Source organism: Carettochelys insculpta, chromosome 12 (genome assembly GCF_033958435.1).
Source record: "Carettochelys insculpta isolate YL-2023 chromosome 12, ASM3395843v1, whole genome shotgun sequence".
NCBI lineage: Eukaryota > Metazoa > Chordata > Testudines > Carettochelyidae > Carettochelys > Carettochelys insculpta.
This window is the reverse complement of record NC_134148.1, coordinates 24624610-24646146: the sequence shown is the minus strand read 5'-3', so window position 1 is coordinate 24646146 and position 21537 is coordinate 24624610. Positions and strand designations below refer to the sequence as shown.

Here is a 21537-nt window from a genome sequence, read left to right as displayed (position 1 = left end):
TCCGTGTGATCTCTGGGAGTAGCGCGCTGCCTTGAATGGTGCTGTGCCTGTCTCCTGAATCCAAGTATGTGTGTGTCACACAGGCAGTAAGTAAGTGATTCTGTACGGATTGTGAGTGGGAGTTTATCACCACTCAATGGCAAACCATAGGTCACTTTTGAGCAATGAAACCTTTGTTATCAAATACCATAACATGTTCTGTTTATACCAGGTTTTCCAGGAGAGGTATTGCTGCTATTTTGTACCCCTCCATCTGCAAAGCCAGGTTGTCTTAGAACCATGAGTCCTCTGTGCAGGTGGATAGAAAGAAATTTGTACTGGTAACACATTTTGAAAAGGGTTTAAAAATTAACAGCTTTCTTATAAAGCACAGTAGTGCTGTTTAAGATCCAGTAAGCCATGGCCTATCTAGGGCACACACAGACTATTATTAGCAAGCGCAGAATTTCAACTTTCCAGTGTGTATTTTTCTAAGACTGATGGTTCTTGACATCAGTTTATGAAACTTTCTAAGCAATGGTTGAACATAAGTTTTTTTTGTTTCAAATCAGTACAACTTTCAGCTTCTCATTTTACCCATTAATATCTGGGAGGCAAGCATATTTTGTTATAGACTTCTTTAATTCACAGTTTCAGTTTGAAAGAAATCTCTGGTGATGATTGAAAGGTCAGATTCAATATAGAAACATTTATAAAAGGGATGAAGAATGAAAGACCACATATATGTGCGTAGATTATATTTTATATACCTTCGGCTACCTGTAGTCAGAATTTTCTGTTGTACACCTGTCTCTTAAATGCTTGAATTCCAAATTTTTTGTGATATTCTTGGTTTAAGGCCATAGGTACAACACTGTACTTCTGTGCAACGATCAAAATGCAGTATGGCTGCAATCACAATTTTTCTAGGACTGAAACAGTCATGGCAGTGACTTAACAACTGTTGCCCTAAATTTTGTGTGTAGAGTTGGGGAATATGTTTAGAAGGCAGTGGAAGATATGATCCTGGTTATCACAAGTACATAATTCTTCCTTAATGTATACAGAAAGCATGTTAATTTTAGTGAAAAGACAGTATTTGTCTGCTTAAATTCTTCTAGAATATAAGAATGGCCATACTGGTTCAGACCAAAGGTCCATCCAGCCCATTAGCCTGTCTGCTGACAGTGGCCAATGCCAGGTGCCCCAGAGGGAGTGGACCGAAGACAATGATCAAGCTATTTGTCTGCTGCCATCCATCTCCAGCCTCTGACAATCAGGGACTGGCCAGGGACACCAAACAAGATACATCTAGGGCTTATGTGAAAATGGGCCTTGTATTGCTCCAATCCTGCAAATATTTATGTACCTGTTTAACTTTACTCTGAGTGATATGACTACTCAAGTTATTAAATTTAAAAATTTGGGTCAGTTTTGGCAAGGTCAGGGACTCAGTTGTGGAACTTTGTACGCTGCCACTGGGAATTCCTAAAATGAGGTTTTGTGAATGGATAATAAAAAGGTCCATACTGGGGAATTTTTCATTTACGTAGCACAACAGAAATTGACTTCATTGCACACTGAGGTTATGCAGGTTGATTACATTTGAAGTAGCAGTTACTTTTCGTGAATCTTAGCTCTTAATTTCATATGTCTTTTAATAAACACAAAACAAACAGTCTAGCAATGTATTGAATTATATAACTCAGTATGTACCTATTTCAAAGTGTCAGAATTGGTGTAAGCTTTTAGATCCTGCAGCTCCACTGAAATAAATACAGCTTGTGAGGAGTTGTGAAGAAAACATTTGGTTTCTGTATGTAATACGTTCATCAAGAGGGTTCCACATCCCTCTCTGATGCTGTCTATAGAATCATAGAATTCTAGGGCTGGAAGGGACATCAGGAGGTCATCTAGTCCAGCCTGCTGCCTAAAGCAGGATCAACCCCATCTAAATCATCCCAGCCATGACTATGTCAAGCTGGGACTTAAAAACCTCTACGGATGGAGATTCCACCACCTGTCTTGGTAATGCATTCCAGTCCCTCACCACCCTTCTGGTGAAATAGTTTTTCCTAATATCCAATCTACACTTCTCCCTCTAACTTCAGACCACTGTTCATTGTTCTGTCATCTGTCACCATTGAGAACAGTCTCTCTCAGTAAGTTGAAGACTGCTATCAAATCGCCCCCCAGCTTCTCTTCTGCAAACTAAACCCCAAATGTCTCAGCATCTCCTCATAGGTCATGTGCTCCAGACCGTTAATAATTTTTGTTGCCCTTTGCTGAACCCTCTCCAATACATCTTCTTCCTTTCTATGCTGGGGGCCCAGAGCTGGATGCAGTACTCCAGATGAGGCCTCACCAGGGCTGAGTAGATGGGAATAACTTCTCTAGACCTGCTGGAAATGCTTCTCCTAATGCACCCCAATATGCTATTAGCCTTCTTGGCTACATGGGCACACTGTTGATTCATATCCAGCCCCTTATCCACTGTAATCCCCTGGTCCTTTTTTGCTGCACTGCTACTTAGCCAGTCGGTCCCCAGGCTGTAACAGTGCTCTGGATTCTTCTGTCCAAGTACAGGCCTCTGCTCTTCTCCTTGTTGAAGCTCATCAAATTTCTTTTGGCCCAATCCTCCAATTTGTCTAGATCACTCTGGACCTTATGCCTACTCTCCAGTGTATCTGTCTCACGCCTTACCTTCGTGTCATGTGCAAATTTGCTGAGTTTGCTCTTCTGAAATCAAGGCTTTGTATTTTACTGCTCACCTTCCTTCCTTTGTTAGAATCCTGAAATCTACGATTTCATAGTCACTGCAGCCCAGGTTGCCACCCACTTCTATTTCTTCTCTGTTTATGAGCAGCAGGTCAAGCTGTGCATGGCCCCCGCGTTGGTTCCTTCAGCACTTGTACCAGGATGGTATTCCCAACATTCTTCAAAAACTTCCTGGATTTTTGTGTACTGCTGTATTGGTCTTCCAGCAAATGTCTGGGTGATTAGTGTCTCCCATGAGAACCAGCACCTGTGACTTGGAAGCTTCTCTTAGTTGAAGCTATTCTGGTCTACCTAATCTACCTGATTTGTTGGCCTTTAGCAGACACCAAACACTACATTGCCTCTGTTGCTTCTGCTTCTAAGCTTAGCCCAAAGACACTCAGCCGTGTCTTCTCCCTCCATAAACTGGAGCTTTGAACAATTATATTGCTCTCTCACATAAATTTGAACTCCTCCTGTTCTCCCTTGCCTGTCCTTCCTGAATAGTTAACCCTTCTGTGACAGTGCTCCAGTTATGTGAGTTATCCCACCAAGTCTCCATTATTCCAGTCACCTCATACTTTGACTGTGCGTGTGCCTGTAATTCCTCCTGTTTGATTCCCAGGCTTCTTGCATTTGTGTACAAACACTTTAGATAGTAAGCTAATTGTTCTACTTTCTCCTTTTGAACGAGTGGTCCTCTTTTGTTATACCTTCTCACTTCCCACTTACCTCAGGGCTTGGGTCGCTGCCCCACGACGAACCTAATTTAAAGACCTTCTCACTAGGTTTGCAAGCCTGCCCACAAAGATGCCCTTTTATTTTTTCATTAGGTGGATCCTGTCACTTCCTTTCAATCCTTGTTACTAACACTTAAATAAGATGAATGTGTAATTGTAACTGGTGTCTTACGCAAAGACCTTTAAGTACGCTATTTAAAACACCTGAGTCTTAAGGCTTGTAATAAATAGGATGATACAGTTCAGTTACACAAGTTTTTAATAATCTGTTTCTTTGTAACACCACCTTGCTGGAAGGTGATGTGTATGGCAGAACGGAAGTGCAACTTAACTAGAGTTTCTTTCTGTAATTACAGTGAACAGTGTGGCCCTTCTTTGCAAACTGTGACGGTTTTGTTGCCAAATAAAACTGTGGGCTCATTAAATGAGATGGTTTAAAATTAAAATTAAATAATTCTTAAAATATCTTGGGAACTAGGGAGTTTTGAATGGTAGCTGCAAAGCTGATGTCATGTAAAGGGTGGAATTTGCCCTATTAGCATACAATTGTACCATTATATCAAAGCAAAACTAACATTTCTCTTGAAAATATAGGGATAATGATGATTCAGCGAAGGAAGAGAAAGCACCTGTGAAGGAAAAATATGTTCCAAAACCGAAGGCAATTCCATCTCTTGGAAACAAGAATAGATTCCATCCTTATTCAAAGGAGAAGAATTCAGGCACTGGTGAAAAGAAGACACTGAATCGTAACAGAGTTTTCATTAGCAACATCCCGTATGACATGAAATGGCAAGCTATTAAAGATCTTATGAGAGAGAAAGGTAATTCGCTACTGATAACCCACTTCATATAGGCAGGGGAGGAACTTCATATTTTTGTCCTTTGAGCCACACAGATTTGACTTGCAATTTTTTTTTGTTTGTTCGGGCCTTTACTTGATACATCTATCTCTTTCCTCCCCGTTTCATATGAGACAACTGCATTGCAGGGTAGTATGTGAAAATCAAGTGTTTCCAATTGTTTGCCATTCCAGTTTGACAGTGGAGAGACAACAGCATATGCATGCCCTCATGACTTTTTAAAAGATTGTGTTTTGTGTAGTTGTAGTCTTTGTAGATTTTTAAAGGGCTATTGTATTTAAGCAATACACTTAGTGTGTATTCCAAATGATGTTTTGTATTTCCTTGGTGGAATCTGGCTGTGGAATTAACTTTGTCTGCATTGTCACTACTGCCATGATTGACTGTTTGGAGATCTATATACAAGTGTGTTTACTCCTGTTGCAGTTTTGATAGAGTAATCTGAACACCCCAAACTTTTTACTCTGGATAGTTTGGGGGAAAATAACTCTAATAAGAATTCTGTAAAAAGTTAGACCTGTTAATTTTCTTGAAAATATTGATACTTCAAAAGTAATGTAAAGCACACTTGGCTTCTAGGCTGTTAAATAATGTCAATAACTTTTTGTAACTGTGTGGTGTATCTGTTGTAAGGTGACATGACTATTTGATTGGTTTTATTCATCGAAACTTTAGAAAGTGTGTGGCTTGCTGTGAAATATTTGACTTGTAAATTTGGTTTTTATATTGAAGTTAAACTCACGACTGAAGACATTCAGGTAGAAAGTCACCTTAAAACAGCTGTTGTGAGTAGGATGACAAATGACACTGAAAAGTGCTAATGTTGATGTTCTAATTTGTTAGGTTAAGGGACCAAGTGTGTATCTGAATTTGTTCACCAACTATATCATACTGGCCAAAACATGATATGTAGTATGAATTAGGTTAAATATAGTTGTTTGTATAGCTTTTGAGAATGTGGCTGCTGCATATTTTTGAAAATTAGCTAAATTATATAGCCATTGACAGGAGGTATGTTGGTCTGGTTTTGATTGTTGGTGAATAATAGGCGCTTCTTTGTAGAGTTGTGCACAGGGGCACAGTAAAGCAAGATATTGGTGTTTAAATGCATTGTCTCTTGGTATTTTCCCTTTGTATGTCTTATGTAGTTGGTGAGGTTACATACGTGGAGCTGTTTAAGGATGCTGAAGGAAAATCAAGGGTAAGTGCCGTGGGCAACTATCTGCTAGAGGTTTAAAAGTTCCTCAGCAGTTTTATTTTTGTATAATACCTGTACCGGTAATTGGAAAGTAAGTTTCATTTTTCTTTTATTACGATAGACTTGAGGCTTCTGTATTAGACTGAGTCTGACACTTTCATGTAAATAAAACTAGCTGGCTATAAGGGGTAAGCTATTCTATGAAAGTCAACAAATGGCATTCACTCAGTTTTTCTAAGGTAATACTTTTCAGCCAAAACGCTAATTTAGGAATTTTGTTGTGTTCTAAATTAGTTTTATGTAAAGGACATTAAAATATTGAATTGACAAATTTTGCAAGTGTACTCATTTTTATTTGAGGCCAATAAGTTTAAAATGTTAAGACTATACTGTTTGAAATACCTGATTTGACAGTTTACAGGACTAGTGCTCTGAACATTTTAGATTACTGAATTTGCCTGTTTTTTAAATTGAATGGCAGCAGATGAGGCACTTAGAGTGAAGAATGTTAAAGGATCCTTTGTCTTTTTCAGTCAAAAGTTTGAAATATAGTTGATCTTAACCTGTTGCATGAACTCAGAAATGCAGGTTTGAGTCCAAAATTGTTGTAAATGTTTTTCTTTACATTTGTAAATCAAAATTGTATGTTTTTCAGGTTAGTATCTATATTGGTGTTCACTTACAGCAATCCTAAACTGGTTGCTCTATTAAATGGATTTTGGTGCAGTCAATAAGTTTATTTTCATGATAAGGAACTAACTTTAGAAAGTAATTTGGAAAGGTACACAAAATCCTTTTATTATACTATATGTATGTGGAATGTAGTTTTTTACTTGGCAGTCAGCCTCCTGTGACAGTGTGTGTTGATCCAGTTCTTTTTAACTGTCCTTATCAATCTGTGTGGCATTTTTCTGTAGTCCAATTCTGGTTTGGCTCAAAGAGAATTTAAAAAAAAAGTTTTAGTCTTGTCTTTTTATTGTAACTTCTGCTACAGTACATTTGTTCAAAAGAAACTACGTGAAATCAAATTTTGGCTACCAGTAAAAAGCATATGTTTGAGTCCTGGAGTTGAAATTTAAACAAATGGTTATTCAACATTAATCTGGAATCTTAGAATTTGATATTAGTTACATTTACTGACTCACTCCTTTTTTTTTTTTTCTTTCCCTTACATGTGTTCACGAACCTTCATCATGAATGTAGGGTTGTGGGTAAGTTTCTGTGTGTGTGCACATGTGAAATGATTTTACTGTCAAATATCCTGCCAGCTTTTAAAGGTTAACTATACTTTAATGCTCTATTTTGTTCCTTCTTAAGCGTGGTTGAATTCAAAGATGAAGAATTTGTAAAGAAGGCATTGGAAACAATGAACAAATATGACCTTAGTGGAAGACCCCTGAACATTAAAGAGGTATGAATGTTCTTCATTAGTTTTAGCTTGAATTAATGAAATCATTTCTAGGTTTTGTTAAAGTAGCTTTACTCTGACATTAGCTGATCTGTTAGCTATACGTATCTTCTATTTTCTAAATTGGAAAGGCCTCTTAAGCTGCTTCAGCCAGCAAGGAGTATCTTGGTTTTCTGGCAGTATGCCTTCTGTGAGGCAGTGTGACGAAATCATGTGTCCAAAGGATTGCAGTAAGCCAAAATAGGCAAATGTCTCTCTTTAAATGGTAGGCATCTTCTAACTTTCTACCACTTCCCTATGTCAAGCACAGCTGCTGCTTTCAAGTATTTATGCTTTTATCAAAATACTCTTGTTCTAATCTGCTAGTCACATTGTTCTGACTACATTGTAATGGGGTGGGGTGGAAATAGTGATTGTGCAAACTGAGATCTCAAATAAGTGTCAACATTCTCAACATAGTATATAGTGTTGGGACCTATAATAGTTCTTTGGAATGTTCTGTTATATCTTTTATCGTGAAATTTAATAAATCAAAAAGTTCATTACGTTAATTCAGTGCTTGGAAGAAGGTACTAGACTGAAAGCCCATTAGATTGAAATCTTTTCTACTTGTCCATAGGCTAGGTACAGCATGTGAAGTGGCAGTGCACGCTTCCTCAACAAGTGCTTTGCCAATATGCTTCAACCCAACTCTGAAAGGACCCACCTCTAGAGGTGAGGGAATTAGGTCTCCATGATAATTAAGTGCTTAATCCCTCTGCCGATGCTGACAAGGATTGATGATGATGATGATGATGATGGATTTTTATGGAATTTTGAAGTAGTACTTTTTTGTTCAAATGTCAGTCCTGTTGTTGATGAATATGTTAGCTTTACTTTTAAATGCATTCTAGGATCCTGATGGTGAACATGCTCGTCGGGCATTGCAGCGTGTGGGAGGACCTTTCCCAGGAGGACATGGGCCAGACATGGCCCCTGGCTTGATGAATTTACCCCCTTCAATTCTCAATAATCCAAACATTCCTCCGGAGATTATCAGTAATTTGCAGGCTGGCAGGCTTGGGTCCACGATTTTTGTTGCTAATGTAAGTTTAAACCCATTTAAAATTTTTTATGTCCGGTCTACCTTTCAAAATCCTTATATTCAGTAGTACCAACATGTGGGCATTACACAAGAATATCCACTCACTCTCTTCACTTTAAAAGAAAATGCATACCAATTAATTTTAAGATCTGGTATTTCTTTTCTGAAACTGGAATGTTCATTTTGTGTGCAAAAATGAAAAGTACTTTGCAATTGACTGACTGTAAGCAGCAGTAAACTACTAGTAACTAGTCTTCTTGAAGGTCTTTGCTCTGCTGTAGTCTTTTTTTCTTACAATTTTTTGAAAGCATGTTTACAGGTAGGTTTATTTCCAGGAATTAACCTTTGGCTGTTCTTTAAAACTGAGCGTACTTGCTAGTTGTCAAGCGTATTTGTTGTCATTTGTATCTACTTTAGGCCAGAATCTTTCCAATTACTCTGTATTAACACAGCCTTTATTTTACATTTATTGTTTTAATGTGTTCATTTATTCTGTTAGTAGCTCAGAAACTGCACAACTTTGAGAAATTCTGGAACTAGTTTTTTTTTCTCTTTAGCTGTAAACTGGCACTTGAGAATACATGTGTTGCAAAAAATTTCCCTTCCTAATCAGCATGGTAAAAGTTGAGGAGGAGAAGGGAAGCATACAGAAGTGATATAAAACCATAACGTTTTGAAAAAGGTTTGACTTGTTAGGCTTACTGTGGTGGACATGTGCTGTAAAATACGATGTTTTCCCTGTATCACATATTTTAGAAGCCTAAAAAGTCATGCTGCAAAATGTCTTCTGAATTATTTAGTGAAAAGAGATTGTTAATTTTATACATTCAGCTTGACTTTAAAGTTGGCTGGAAGAAGCTAAAGGAGGTATTCAGCATTGCTGGGACTGTAAAACGTGCAGACATCAAAGAAGACAAGGATGGCAAGAGTCGAGGAATGGGAACAGTCACTTTTGAACAAGCAATTGAAGCAGTTCAGGCGATATGTATCCTTATTTTTTGAGACTGTTATCTGGTTAAAGGAGCAATTTGTTAAATATGGATTCGGTTTGCATTGGATAGTATGAGTGTATCAGAGTGGTAGCCATGTTAGTTTGTATCGTTGAGAACAACAAGAAGTCCTGTGGCACCTTATAGACTAACAGGTATTTTGGAGCTTAAGCTTTTGTGGGCAAAGACCCACCTCATCAGATGCATGAGTGGGAGGTTGGTTTCAGAGGGGTGTTTAAAGAGTGGGGTCCCAGTAAAAGGCATGGCCAGAGCTGACAAGGTCTATCCAGTCAGGGTGCAATAGGCCCATTATCAGTAGTAGGCATCCTTTGATCTCGAGGGGTCATGGGTTTGCGCCCCAGTTGGACTGATTCGAGCAGCGTCTTCTGTGGCTGTGCAATCCAATCCAGGAGTGGCAGTCCTTTCCGCACTGTGAGCAGCAGTAGGCAGATGTCGCTCTGGTATCATGGGAACGGGTCTTCCGCTTCCTTCACCAAGGTAGTTTCATACATAACAAGAGCTTCCTTCACTCCCTGTTTCCAGGCGTGCCTGTCTGAGGTGAGCAAATGCCGGGTGTTCGCACTGATAGAGTGCGGAGGTCATGCTTGCACGTGTTCTTGTAGCACAATTTAGGTCGCCCTTTCGGCCTCTTTCCAGATGCCAGTTCGCCGAAGAGGAGGTCCTTCGGTATTCGGCTATCTGTCATGCGTGAGACGTGGCCCAGCGAGCGCATATGCCTCTGTTTGAGAAGGGTGAACATGGAGGCGGTGCCTGCCCTCTCAAGCACTGCGCTATTGGGGACCTTGTCCTGCCATGAGATAACTGAGTATGTGCCTAAGGCAGTGCATGTGGAACGTGTTGAGGCACTGCTCTTGTTTTGAGCGCAAAGTCCATGTTTCACTGGCGTACAGCAGTGTGCTCAAAACACAGGCTGTGTAGACCTGCACCTTGGTGTGTACAGTGAGCTTATTGTTAGCCCATACACTCTTAGTCAGCCTGGAGAATGTTGTGGCGGCTTTTCCAATGTGCTTGTTGATCTCGCTATCAAGTGACAAGTTGTCCAAGATCGTCGAGCCTAGGTACACGAACTCATGGACGACTTCCAGTTCGTAGTCTAGCACGTTGATAGGTGTCTCATTACCCACGTTTTGGCCCATCACCTAGGTCGTCTTTAGGCTGATTGTGAGGCCAAATTCCATACATGCATCCGCAAAGCGAGTTATGAGTGACTTCAGTTCCTGCTGAGTGTGAGCAGCACGAGCTGCATCGTCAGCAGAAAGGAACTCCCTTAGACGCTTCGTAAGCACCGTGGTCTTCACTCTAAGCCTCGACAGTTTGAAGAGGTTGCCGTCCGTTCTCGTGCGGAGAGAGAGGCCCTCTGTAGCAGTTCCGAAGGCATATTTGAGCAAAACTGCAAAGAAGATGCCGAACAGTGTTGGAGCCAGCACACAACCCTGCTTCACTCCGCTGAGAATCTCAAAGGGTTTGGATGTGGATCCGTCATATATGACGGTCCCCTTCATGGAAGGCCCTAATAATGCTGATCAGAGTTGGGGGACAGCCGATCTTAGCCAGAATCGCGAACAGACCTTTTCTGCTGATGAGGTCAAATGCCTTGGTCAGGTCGATGAAGGCAACATACAGAGGTTTGTTCTGCTCCCTGCACTTTTCTTGTAGCTGCCTAACAGAGAAAAACCATGTCTGTGAGGGACCGTTCAGCTCTGAACCCACACTGAGACTCAGAGTAGACTCTCTCCGCCAAGAACATTGAGCCTCTTCAGAACAACACGTGCAAATAGCTTCCCCACGGTACTGAGAAGGGAGATGCTGCGATAGTTGTTACAATTGCTTTTATCACCCTTGTTCTTGTAGACAGTAATGATGTTAGCATCCCTCATATCTTGTGGTACGCTGCCTTCTCTCCAGCATTGGCAAAATATTCCATGCAGCTCTGAAACTAGGGTACCGTTGGCTCATTTGAGGATTCCTGAGGGAATACTGTCTTTCCCTGGGGCTTTTCCAGAAGACTGCTTTTAGCGCGTCGCTGAGTTCCTCCAAGGTGGGCTCAGCATCGAGTTCACTCACGGTGGGCAGAGGCTCGATGGCATTCAGGGCTCTCTCTGTGACTACGGTCTCTCTGGCATACAGCTGTGAGTAGTGTTCCACCCAGTGTTCCATCTGCTTGGTTCTGTCCTTCAAGACCTCGCCTGTGGCCGACTTCAGTGGGGCAGTCTTTCTTTGTGATGGACCGATGGTCTGCTTGATCCCATCGTACATTCCTCGCATGTTACCAGTGTCCGCAGCCTGCTGAATCTTGGAGCAGAGTTGGAGCCAGTAATCATTGGCACACCGCCGAGCAACCTGCTGCACTCGACTCTGAGCAGACCGGAGCGCCTGCAGGTTCACCTCACTGGGAGAGGACCTGTATGCAGCCAGTGCCTGTCTCTTCTTCTCAATCAGGGGCGTCAGCACTTCAGTGTGGTCTTCAAACCAATCAGCAGACTTGACTGTCTTCTTCCCGAAGGTAGATATCGCAGTATTATAGATAGTGTCCCGTAGTTGTTCCCATCTCTTGCTGATATCGGTGTTGTCTGGGCGGGGCAAGCTTTCTTCAAGTGCTTGAACAAACTTGCATACTTTTTGAAGGGTCACGAGTCTTGACAGTGTCAATGCGCGGTCTCCCTTCCTTTCTGGAGCGAAAGAATCTTCGCGGCTGGATGCGCACCTTACTACACACGAGCAAATGGTCAGTGTCACAGTCTGTGCTGTGGTAGCTACGTGTCACCCTGACATTATCTAAATGGCTCCGTTTGGTGAGGATGAGGTCAAGCTGGTGCCAATGTTTCGATCTTGGATGTCGTCACGAAACTTTGTGCTGGGGTTTGATGTTGAAGAAGGTATTGGTTACGCAGAGGTCATGTTGGGAGCAGAGTTCAAGGAGGCGCTGTCCGTCTTCATTCATCTTCCCTGTTCCAGACTGTCCCAGACAGGATGGCCACCTGTGGCGGTCGCTGCCAACTGTGGCATTGAAGTCGCCAAGGATGAATAGGGGCTCATGGGAAGGTATCTCACTGATGGCAATGCTAAGTTCATCATAGAACTTGTCCTTAACTTCCTGGGCAGAAGTTAAAGTAGGCGCATAGACGCTGAAGATGTTGACCGTGCCCACTGGTGTTTAAAGCTGCATTTTCAGCATTCTCTCATTTCCCACATTTGGTGGTATGACTGAGCCAGCCAGGCTGTTTCTGATTGCGCAGCCAACACTGTGTTCCCTGGTCTCTTCTGGAGGCTTTCTGTGCCAGAAAAAGTCCTTCTCCCTGAGACATCCAGAGGACGATAGCCTTGTTTCCTGGAGGGCTGCGATGTCCATCCGCAGTCTTCTCAGCTCGTTGTTAATGATTGCTGTCTTCCGGGGGTTACTAATGCTCTGTAGGTCTTCTGTAAGGCCCGGAGTCATGGTCCTTACATTCCACGTGCACAGCCTGAAGGCTGGATTATTTTGTCGCTTGTTTGTTTTGCCTGGTGTAAGGTTAACGATCCACCTGTTGGTGATTCCCTAAGCCCCACACATGCAGTGGAGCAAGTGGACCGTGGCGAGGCAGAACCTACTTGGCTGGGGGCTGCCCAGCTTGAGGCGGGCGGCAGCTGCCCAATGAGATCCGAAGAACTCTCCCACCATAGGAAGCAACCCCTGGCGCCTCACTCTACTCCAGTCGAGTGCAGTGGCTTAATACCAGTACCTGCTGCTTCCTGTGTTGTCACTGCTCAGAAAGCGATGCTGGAGTGTCCTCTCCAGGGCGCAGGCCTGGGCAAGTAAGTTTGAAGAACCAGCTGATGCCCAGCAGCAGGTTCCCCCTCTCCACACCAGTGATGTAATCCAAGGGAAGGGTGAAAGCCAGTACAGCTTGGCACAAATGTTGTCGCAGGAGCTGCCAGAGTGAGATTGAGCACCACCTCAAACTGCCTTAGGGGCTCCATCTCCGGATTTTTCCTTGGGGTTTATTCCCAAAGCCTTTCCCATGACTAGGTATCGCCACAAGGCAGCGGAGGTTTTAAATCAGAGTTTCCTTCTCCTAGGTGGGCGGCCTTCCCAGGCTGACGAGCCCCATCTGCCTGAAGCAGCTGGTTTTAAGGCACCAATCGCCTGCCTTCGCACCTTCCCCTGTCAGTGCAAACAGTTTTGCCAGGCTTAGAAACTAAGCCACACGTGAAGGCCAGGAGCTGGACTTTGGTTGTCAGAGGCTGTTGGAGACGCATACCATGGGAGCATTTTATAGATAGTGGGAGCTTATCCACGCTACAACCCCTGGCTATGACAACCATTGAAACCCCATTATCAGTAGTATGTATCAAAAGAGGAAAAATAGTCAGATAATTCGGGGGAATATGTCCCATTGTCATAGTCTAATGTGGAGATGTTAACACCTTGGGCAGAGAAGCTCCTTTTGTATGGGGTGAGCCACTCCAAGTCTCTCTTTAATCCTTGGTTAATGGAGTCAAATTTGCAAATAAATTGCAGCTCAGAGATTTCTCTCTCCATTCGATTTTTGAAATTTCTTTGTTTCAGGACTGCTACTTTAAATCTGTTATTGGGTGTCCAAGGAGATTTAAAACCCTCTCCCACAGGTTTCTGTACATTACCATTCCTGATGTCTGATTTATGTCCATTTATTCTTTTACATAGAGACTATCCAGTTTGGCCAATGTAAATTACAGTGGGGCACTGCTGGCACATAATGGCATATATTATGTTAGTAGATGTGCAGGTAAAGGAGCACGTGATGGTATGGTTGATGTTAGGTCCTGTGATGATATCACTGGTGTAGATATGTGAGCAGAGCTGGCAGCAAGATTTGTTGCAGGGATTGGTTCCAGGTTTAGAGTTACTGTTTTGTGATCTATAGTGGCTGGTGAGGATTTGTTGGCACGCTGTCTGTATGCTGTCTCTTAGGTCTGTAAGGTGCCACAGGACTTCTTGTTGTTCTATGTGAGTGTATGTGATTTAAAGCTGTAGTGTATCTGTTTGTATTGTCGCTGGTTTATGTGCGTGGTAAACTTTGATTTGTAGCTGTATGAAAAGCTTGTGTGCATGTCACAAAGCAGCTTAAACTCCAAAAGTAGACACCTGACTCCCTATGAATGGTGCCACTGGAATCTACACAGCTCCATTCTGGTTTCCACCTAACTCTGTGTGCACCTAAACTAATTTGCCACTTAATTTTCCATTGCAGATTTCCCTGGGCACCTAAGTTTTAGACCTGGGCACATTTGTAGGCATCCAGGTGCCTAAGTCCTAGAGCACTTCATGACCCAAGGGAAGATAGGCTTTTGTGGCTTGGGTCAGCCTCTGGGCACATGCATCAGATTAGGGCTCATTCAAAATCTGTCTGGAGGTGGTGTTGCCCAGTGGCAAGAGGACTTAGCTGGGGTGTGGGTGACCCAGGTACTGTTCCTATCTCCTCTGTTTCCCCTTTGGGATAGAGAGATTGAATAGATAGTGCTTTGACCTCTCAACTATAGGATATTCCAGTGTGAGGCTTCCTCAGCTTCTCTTGTTGACGTCATTCCATAGTGGATCCATGATGAAAGATTGGAGCGGGGGCCTACTAGAGTCTGCCATTTCCCAGGTCGGTGCCTAACCACTGGACTACAGAATCATTCTTTTCTCTTCCTCTCCCCTCTCTCTCTCTCATTCAGTGACTTATCGACTGTGGATGAACCATCATTGTCCAGAGGGTGACTTCAGTCCTGTGGTTAAGGTTGACAGAAATTGTTCAGTGATAGAATGACAGTTATGGTCTAACTATCTGATCTCCTTGACTGCAGAAGTGGGGAGGGAACCACTTTGGAAAGGTGAGGGAGGTGGAGAAACTTAATTATAAAAATTAATCTTTAAAAGCAGTTAGGCTGCCTTTAGTAGTCAGAACAAACTTCTTTGACTTGGTCTTCAGCTATGTTCAATGGACAGTTCCTGTTTGATAGGCCCATGCATGTAAAAATGGTGAGTTGTCTGCCCGTTCCCTTGCACCTTACGTTTAGGTAAGCTAAAATGTAGCAAAATCCTTTCTGATACTCATTTCACGACAGGATGACAAATCAATTCCTCATGAAGACTTCCGTGTGGTGGAGAGCAAGACGCCACAATTACCTCGTGAGTATGAGCTATACTTCTTCTTACTTCTTGAACGTCATATATTATGGTGTGCAGTCTAGAACTGAGAGATGTGAGTCTCATTGTAACAACAGAAATCCTGACTCCTGGTGGTGATACTTAGTCTGGTTTTCAAAGGTGGTCTTGGAGGTATTGGGATGGGACTTGGACCAGGTGGACAGCCCATCAGCGCAACCCAGTTGAGCATGGGTGGTGGAATGGGGAATATGGGTCCAGGAGGTGAGTGTACTTTCTCTCTCTGTCCCCCCTCCCCCCAACCCCCCAACTTGAATGGTTCTTGATCTTGCCACAGGAAAGTTGTCTATGCTAGCAAAGTAAACCTTGAATAATGTAAACCTGAGATCAGAGGGAGAAGATGGTAGAGAAACAGGAACTGAGTTATTGTAGGGGATTCTTTAAAACTCTACTCCTAGGGAAGTTTTGGGTTTTTTTTTTTGGGGGGGAGGGGGGGTGTCTAATTGCTACCGACATAGTTGCTGACAGTATTTTATAACAACAAAATAACTGAAACTTGGGTGATTATATAGTGTCATTTTGACAAAACATGCAGAATCTTATAATATTGTATACATAGTTTTTATCTTTTGATGCAGAATTCCCTGGAGTAATTATAGACTTTTTTTTCCTCTGTGTTCTAAACTATAACTTCTGTTTTAAGGTATGGGAATGGATGGCCCAGGCTTTGGAGGAATGAACAGAATGGGAGGAGGTACATGTGTTTTTAATCTTTGTGTTAATTTATTTAAAATCTAGTATAGAAAACATTTTTTCTTATTGCATAGGTTTTGGCGGAATGAAAGGAATGACTAACATGGGAGGATTTGGTGGAGTCAGCAGAATGGGAGGTGAGTGAACTTTTTCTTCCTTTCTACTCTTAATCTGTTAGGCTGTGTCTACACAGGCACAAATCTTCAAAATGGCCATATTTCGAAGACTACTGATGAGGCGCTGAATTGAATATTCAGCACCTCATTAGCATTAGGTTGCTTCCGGCCGCTTTCGAAAGCACGTGGCTCGGCGCGGCTACATGGGGGTCCTTTTCGAAAGGACCCCACACCTTTTGAAATCCCCTTATCCCACTCACTGAGCAGAATAAGGGGATTTCGAAAGGTGCAGGGTCCTTTAGAAAAGGACCCCGTGTAGCTGCGCCGAGCTGCACGCTTTCGAAACACTGCAGCCGGAAACAGCCTAATACTAATGAGGCGCTGAATATTCAGTTCAGCACCTCATTAGTAATCTGCGAAATGGCCGTTTGCTTGGCTATTCCGAAGACTTGTTCCCGTGTAGACATACCTGTATTGTTACTAAAATTCTCTTTACCTAGGGATGGGAAGCGTAGATGACTTCAGAGGAAATATGGGCAGTGGAATGAGTGGGGGCATAGGAACTGGCATGGGAGGCATGGCAGCTGGCATGGGAGGTAAGTTAGAAAACTCAATCAAAACAAAAAGCAGTCAGTTCAGATTTGTGCTTTAATGTACTTTCCCTTTAAATGAGCAGCTGTGAAATATGTAATTTATTATATTTTCAACATAAGATATACATAATCTATTGCAACTTCTGCTTGCTTATTGGTATCTTCTCAGCAGAAATGTTCCGTGGTGGAATGGGAGGAAGTATGGAAAGAGATTTTGGTCGAAGTGACATGGCAATGAATCGGGGCTTTGGAGATTCATTTGGAAGAATGGGTACGGAAACTCTGTCAAACTAGAATTACTCATGATCAGTCACAATGTGTTGCGTGTATTTTGATTTGTTTTGACAAGTAAACTGAGTAATAATTTTGTCTGCTCTTTGCCTTCAGTATCCAAATAGTAAATTTTAGGTTAACAGTAACTGAGTATTTGAATAATTTAAATTTTAAAAGTGACTCCCTCCTGGAAACCTCATAACAGCTGTCCAGATAGTTGTCTTTCAATTTCTGTGGTCCTGTCTAATTAGTGCACATCAGACAAATTGGTCATTGGATAAGAGTCATCCAATAGGAGTAGTGAAATTTAGCATCCTCTAGCTTTTGTCTCCTCTCCTTCCTTCTTTCTTTCCATAGGCTGTCTACTGTCTTTTTTTGTTTGTTTTTTTTTTCTTTTCTTTTCTTTTGATGCCAGTTAGTTCAGTGCAAAGATGTCCTGTGCAAAGATGTTGCTCTTTATTGGCTCAGCAGGTTCCACTACTCTCTTGGCTTCACTTGATCATTTGGGACAAAAAATACTCTGCACAGGAAGTGCTAAGGAGGAGCCTGTATCCTGCCTAAATGTAGTTATTTATTTCCTTCCTTCTGTGGTGGACGCACAAAAGAGATTAATTTTTTCTTCTATTAATTCCTCCAAGCAAAGGTGAAAAGTTAAGTGAGATTGGCTGATTAAAATCCTTTGTGATATATGGATGCATCATTGGAAGAGAAGGATACAGGCTCATCCTTAACACTTCTTCTGCAGAATATTTTTACTACTATTCATACATTCCCAGTTTGGGATGGGATATGTTTAAGGGTTGTGTCCACATGGCAGAAGACTCTTGAGTCATCTTGAATTTGAGTTGCTTCTGTGTCTCACAGGATGACTCAAGCTTTTCTTCAGAGGCAAAAAAAATTCTCAGCAGATAGTTTTATCATATTTCCTCAATCTTAATTGGTCCCTTTCCAAGAGACATCAGATTTTCTGGTATTTGGTTTAGGCCATCTTTTAAGATGACAAGAAATTTTTGTCTCCTCTTGGATTTAAAGTGGCTATACAGTTCCTTGGAAGTGGAGATATTCACAATAAAATATATTTGGGTTAAGAGTGGCTGCTGTGAATTTGCAGGTTTAAAGTTCTCAATTGAAAACACAAGCTTAGCTCTGACTGCAGATGTTTTACATTACCATCTGTTTTTTCTCCCTGTGTTTTGATGATAATGCATATTGGTCTTGCAGAGGCTAATATTAAGTGGGCATTTTAATACTATTTTGAGAAATTGGTTATGTGAAGTTCTTTCTGCAATAGACTGGAACAGGCTTCTGCCAATTATGGTGCAGAACAGTTTACTGTAGATTTGGCGAACTGAAAGCGGGGTGGAGGTAGGATTCTGCCATATACTTACAGCAGCATCAGAAAATGCAACCAGTTTAGACAATACATATTTGAAGGTGACACGGTATCTTGGACTGATTTGTAAGTATGAAGTCTGTGTAAGCCTTCTTCCTGTGGCCAGTACTGTTTAGGGACAACTGAGCAGCATAGCAGGGCAGAGAATGGAAGTAGGTGGGAGGATACCAAGCTATCGGCTTCTCTTGATTGTATTTTGGCATTGCATTCTCACTTAGTGAGAACTTGAAATAATCCCAAAAGACCTATAACTTATTTTTTCTTTTATTAAAGTATTAGGACTTTACATCATAGGTATTTCATTTATGCTATGCTTAGCTCAAGAAGACCATAATGTCTTCCTGTCTCAGTATCGAGGCTGATGGCTTCTTAGTTAAGGCAGATGGGTCTCTGGTACATCAGTGGGAATTGTCACACTTACGCATTTCAGGATGGTTTGTTTGAAGTGAAAAGCTTTTCCCTCTCCCTTGCCCACAATATCAAGAATATTCTTGCATGTAGAAAAGGATCTATAAAATCACCTACCTAGATGACTGGCTTATTTAGAAAGTGTATTTAAGGCTGTGACCAGAGTGAAAGTGTTCTTGGATCTAGGATTATTAATGAGTGAGGCTTTCTTGTGCCTTGCCAGTGTAGACTAGTGTCACTTTCAGAGAATTGTTTTGGCTGTGGCCACAATACACCTCCCGTTTGGAAGGGGCATGTAAATTACGGGCATTAGAAAATGCAAATGAGGTGCTACCATGCATATGCAGTGCCTCATTAGCATAATGGCATTCGTGCAAATTTCAAAGCTGCTAACTTTGAAGTGCTGATCAGCAGTCTAGCTGCGGGTGCTTTGAAATATGCACGCAACTTCGAAATTCCCTTACTACCAAAACTAATTGGCAGTAAGGGAATTTCGAAGTTGGGTGCATTTCAAAGCACCGGCGCAGCTAGACTGCTGGTTGGCACTTGGAAATTAGCAGCTTCAAAACTTGCTCGGCTGTCATTGCTAATGAGGTGCTGCATATTGCCCAGCAATCGTGATCAATTTCTGTAGCAGTCTAAGCTCTGCTGAGATTTTGTCTTTATTATATCCTGCTGGGAGTTAATACTCTGGTTTCAAACTCTGCAACCAGTTCCTTATGATGGAGGACATTTTCAAGCAAAGCAATGAGTATCAAATAGTTTTTTCCCCTCTACAAGTAACAATGCGTTGCATTGTGGTAAAACAATTTAAAAGGGTGCTCCTGCAGGATTCAAACACAAGATTTATTTTGGGGATTTTGCCCGCCCATCCATCCATCTGACTCAAGGAGATATTCTGCTCCAGAGAAAGCTTGTGATACCCACCTACAGGAGGGTTGAAAAGACCAGCTTGCATTGAATGAGCTCAGCCAGAATCAGCACTTTATTTTGAGGTCAGGTAACACTGGTGGGGATATGTTAATTGCCAAGGGAAAACAAGGTCTTTCTCTGGAAGAGATCATCCCTCTGTTTAGGGTTTTGGAGAACAGTCCTCTTTCTTTTGAACTGCTGAGCTAAGTGTATGTCGTGAGGTTCACTATGCAGAAAATATATCCACCTTGGGATATTCAGAAAGTGTTCAGTCTGGGCACTTTAATCACTGATTTACTGTGGCAAAAGAAACAGACCAAACAAGACACCCCAGATCATGAAAGATTCTTCAGCAGATAAAGAAGTGTGGTCAACAGGAAGTTTGTGTTCTTGCTTTTAGTCCATACCATTTACACTTGTACTTTCTATTTCATGAAGGGTAATAAAATAACCAGATAAAGCCAAGATTGTGTTGATGATAGTTCTGGAATGACCAACTCATCAGTTTGTTGACATGCGTTTTGGTGGCATGAGAACACTACCCAGTTGTTTTCTCTCTCAAGATCTATTGTGACAGTAGTGCTGCCTTTCTCACCATCTGGCAGTACAAATCTCTGGGGCTGGCCCTGAGCAGCTTTTCTTGTAAGACCTGGGTTTATTATAGTGCTTTGTTATTGCTCCATAAAAATGGCCATACTGGGTCAGATCAATGGTGCACCTAGCCTGGTATCCTGTCTTCCAACAGTGGCTGGTGAAGAATGCTTCAGAGGGAATGAACATAATAAGGTAGTTTGAGTGATCTGTGGTCCAGTCACAGCTGCTGACCAGTCAAATGTTATGGGACACTTAGAGCATGGCGTTGTATCTGTGATCATCTGGACTAATAGCCATTGATGGAGCTATCCTCCATGAACGTATCTAATTTTTTTTTAACCTAGCTGTACTTTTGGTCTGTACAACATACGTTGGCAATGAGTTCCATGGATTAACTAACTGTGGAGGGTGTGAAGGAGTTCTTTATGAAGTTAGTTTTTAAACTTACTGACTCTTTATTTCATTTGGTGATCCCAGGCTGTTTATGTGAATAGAGGGGAAAAAAGTGTTATTTAGCAAACCATTCATGATTTTATGGACCTATTCCTCTTGGCTGCATCTAGACTATGGGGAACTGTTGGCAAAAGACAGGCAAATATGCCTGTCTGGAGAAGTTTTTTTTGACATTTGGCCTGTCCACGTGGGATCAAATGTCAGAAAACACCCCTGTGTTGAAACATCCCTTCTTTGTTATGGAACGAGCTGTACAGGGATGTCAACGGAATGCTTCTGACAGGCAGATCTCTTTCAAGAGTCCTGCAGTCTGGATGTGCGCTCTGTCGAAAAAACTTCAGACCTTCAGTTGTCCCTATTCCAAGCTAACTAGTCCAAGTCTTTTTAGTCTCTCTTCAAGTGGAAGCTGTTTCGTAGTTGTAATCCTTTTTGTTGTCCTTTTTCTTTGCTTTTTCCAGGGTGTTTTTTTGTTGTTTTTTTTAATATATTAAAGATTGGGCAACCAGAACTGCATGCAGCTTTCAAAGTGTGGGCATACCATGGATTTATTTGGTGTCACCTATGACATTTCTCTGTCTTATCCATTCCTTTCCTAATGGTTCCTAACACTGTTAGGTTTTATGACAGCTCCTGTACACAGAGCTTATATATTCCATGACCTGTGGTCATTGAATAGAATGTGGTAGCAGCTACTTTGTATTCCGTCATTTTGTCTGGATAGTTGGGATTGTTTTCCAATGTGCTTTGCATTTATCATGGTTGAACTTCATCTGCCATTTTGTTGCTGGATCACCTAGTTTGTGAGATTCCTTTGTAGTGCTTTGCAGTCAGCTTTGGACTTAACTATTCTGAGTAATTTTGTATCACCTGCAAATGTTGCAAGCTCACCATTCTCGC

At 41.9% G+C, this 21537-nt stretch overlaps 1 protein-coding gene across 1 annotated transcript in view; it reads left to right on the top strand.

Annotated features, from left to right (window-relative positions):
- The window catches only part of MYEF2 (myelin expression factor 2), a 28509-nt gene that overhangs the window by 612 nt on the left and 6360 nt on the right, over nucleotides 1-21537 (top strand). Inside the window, exons 2-14 of the mRNA XM_075007075.1 lie at nucleotides 4071-4300; nucleotides 5488-5540; nucleotides 6741-6748; nucleotides 6855-6948; nucleotides 7839-8030; nucleotides 8861-9014; nucleotides 14970-15019; nucleotides 15106-15169; nucleotides 15308-15409; nucleotides 15849-15899; nucleotides 15973-16035; nucleotides 16515-16610; nucleotides 16777-16878. Coding sequence (XP_074863176.1) covers nucleotides 4071-4300; nucleotides 5488-5540; nucleotides 6741-6748; nucleotides 6855-6948; nucleotides 7839-8030; nucleotides 8861-9014; nucleotides 14970-15019; nucleotides 15106-15169; nucleotides 15308-15409; nucleotides 15849-15899; nucleotides 15973-16035; nucleotides 16515-16610; nucleotides 16777-16878 — 1259 coding nt within the window. The remainder of the gene's footprint in view (nucleotides 1-4070; nucleotides 4301-5487; nucleotides 5541-6740; nucleotides 6749-6854; nucleotides 6949-7838; nucleotides 8031-8860; nucleotides 9015-14969; nucleotides 15020-15105; nucleotides 15170-15307; nucleotides 15410-15848; nucleotides 15900-15972; nucleotides 16036-16514; nucleotides 16611-16776; nucleotides 16879-21537) is intronic.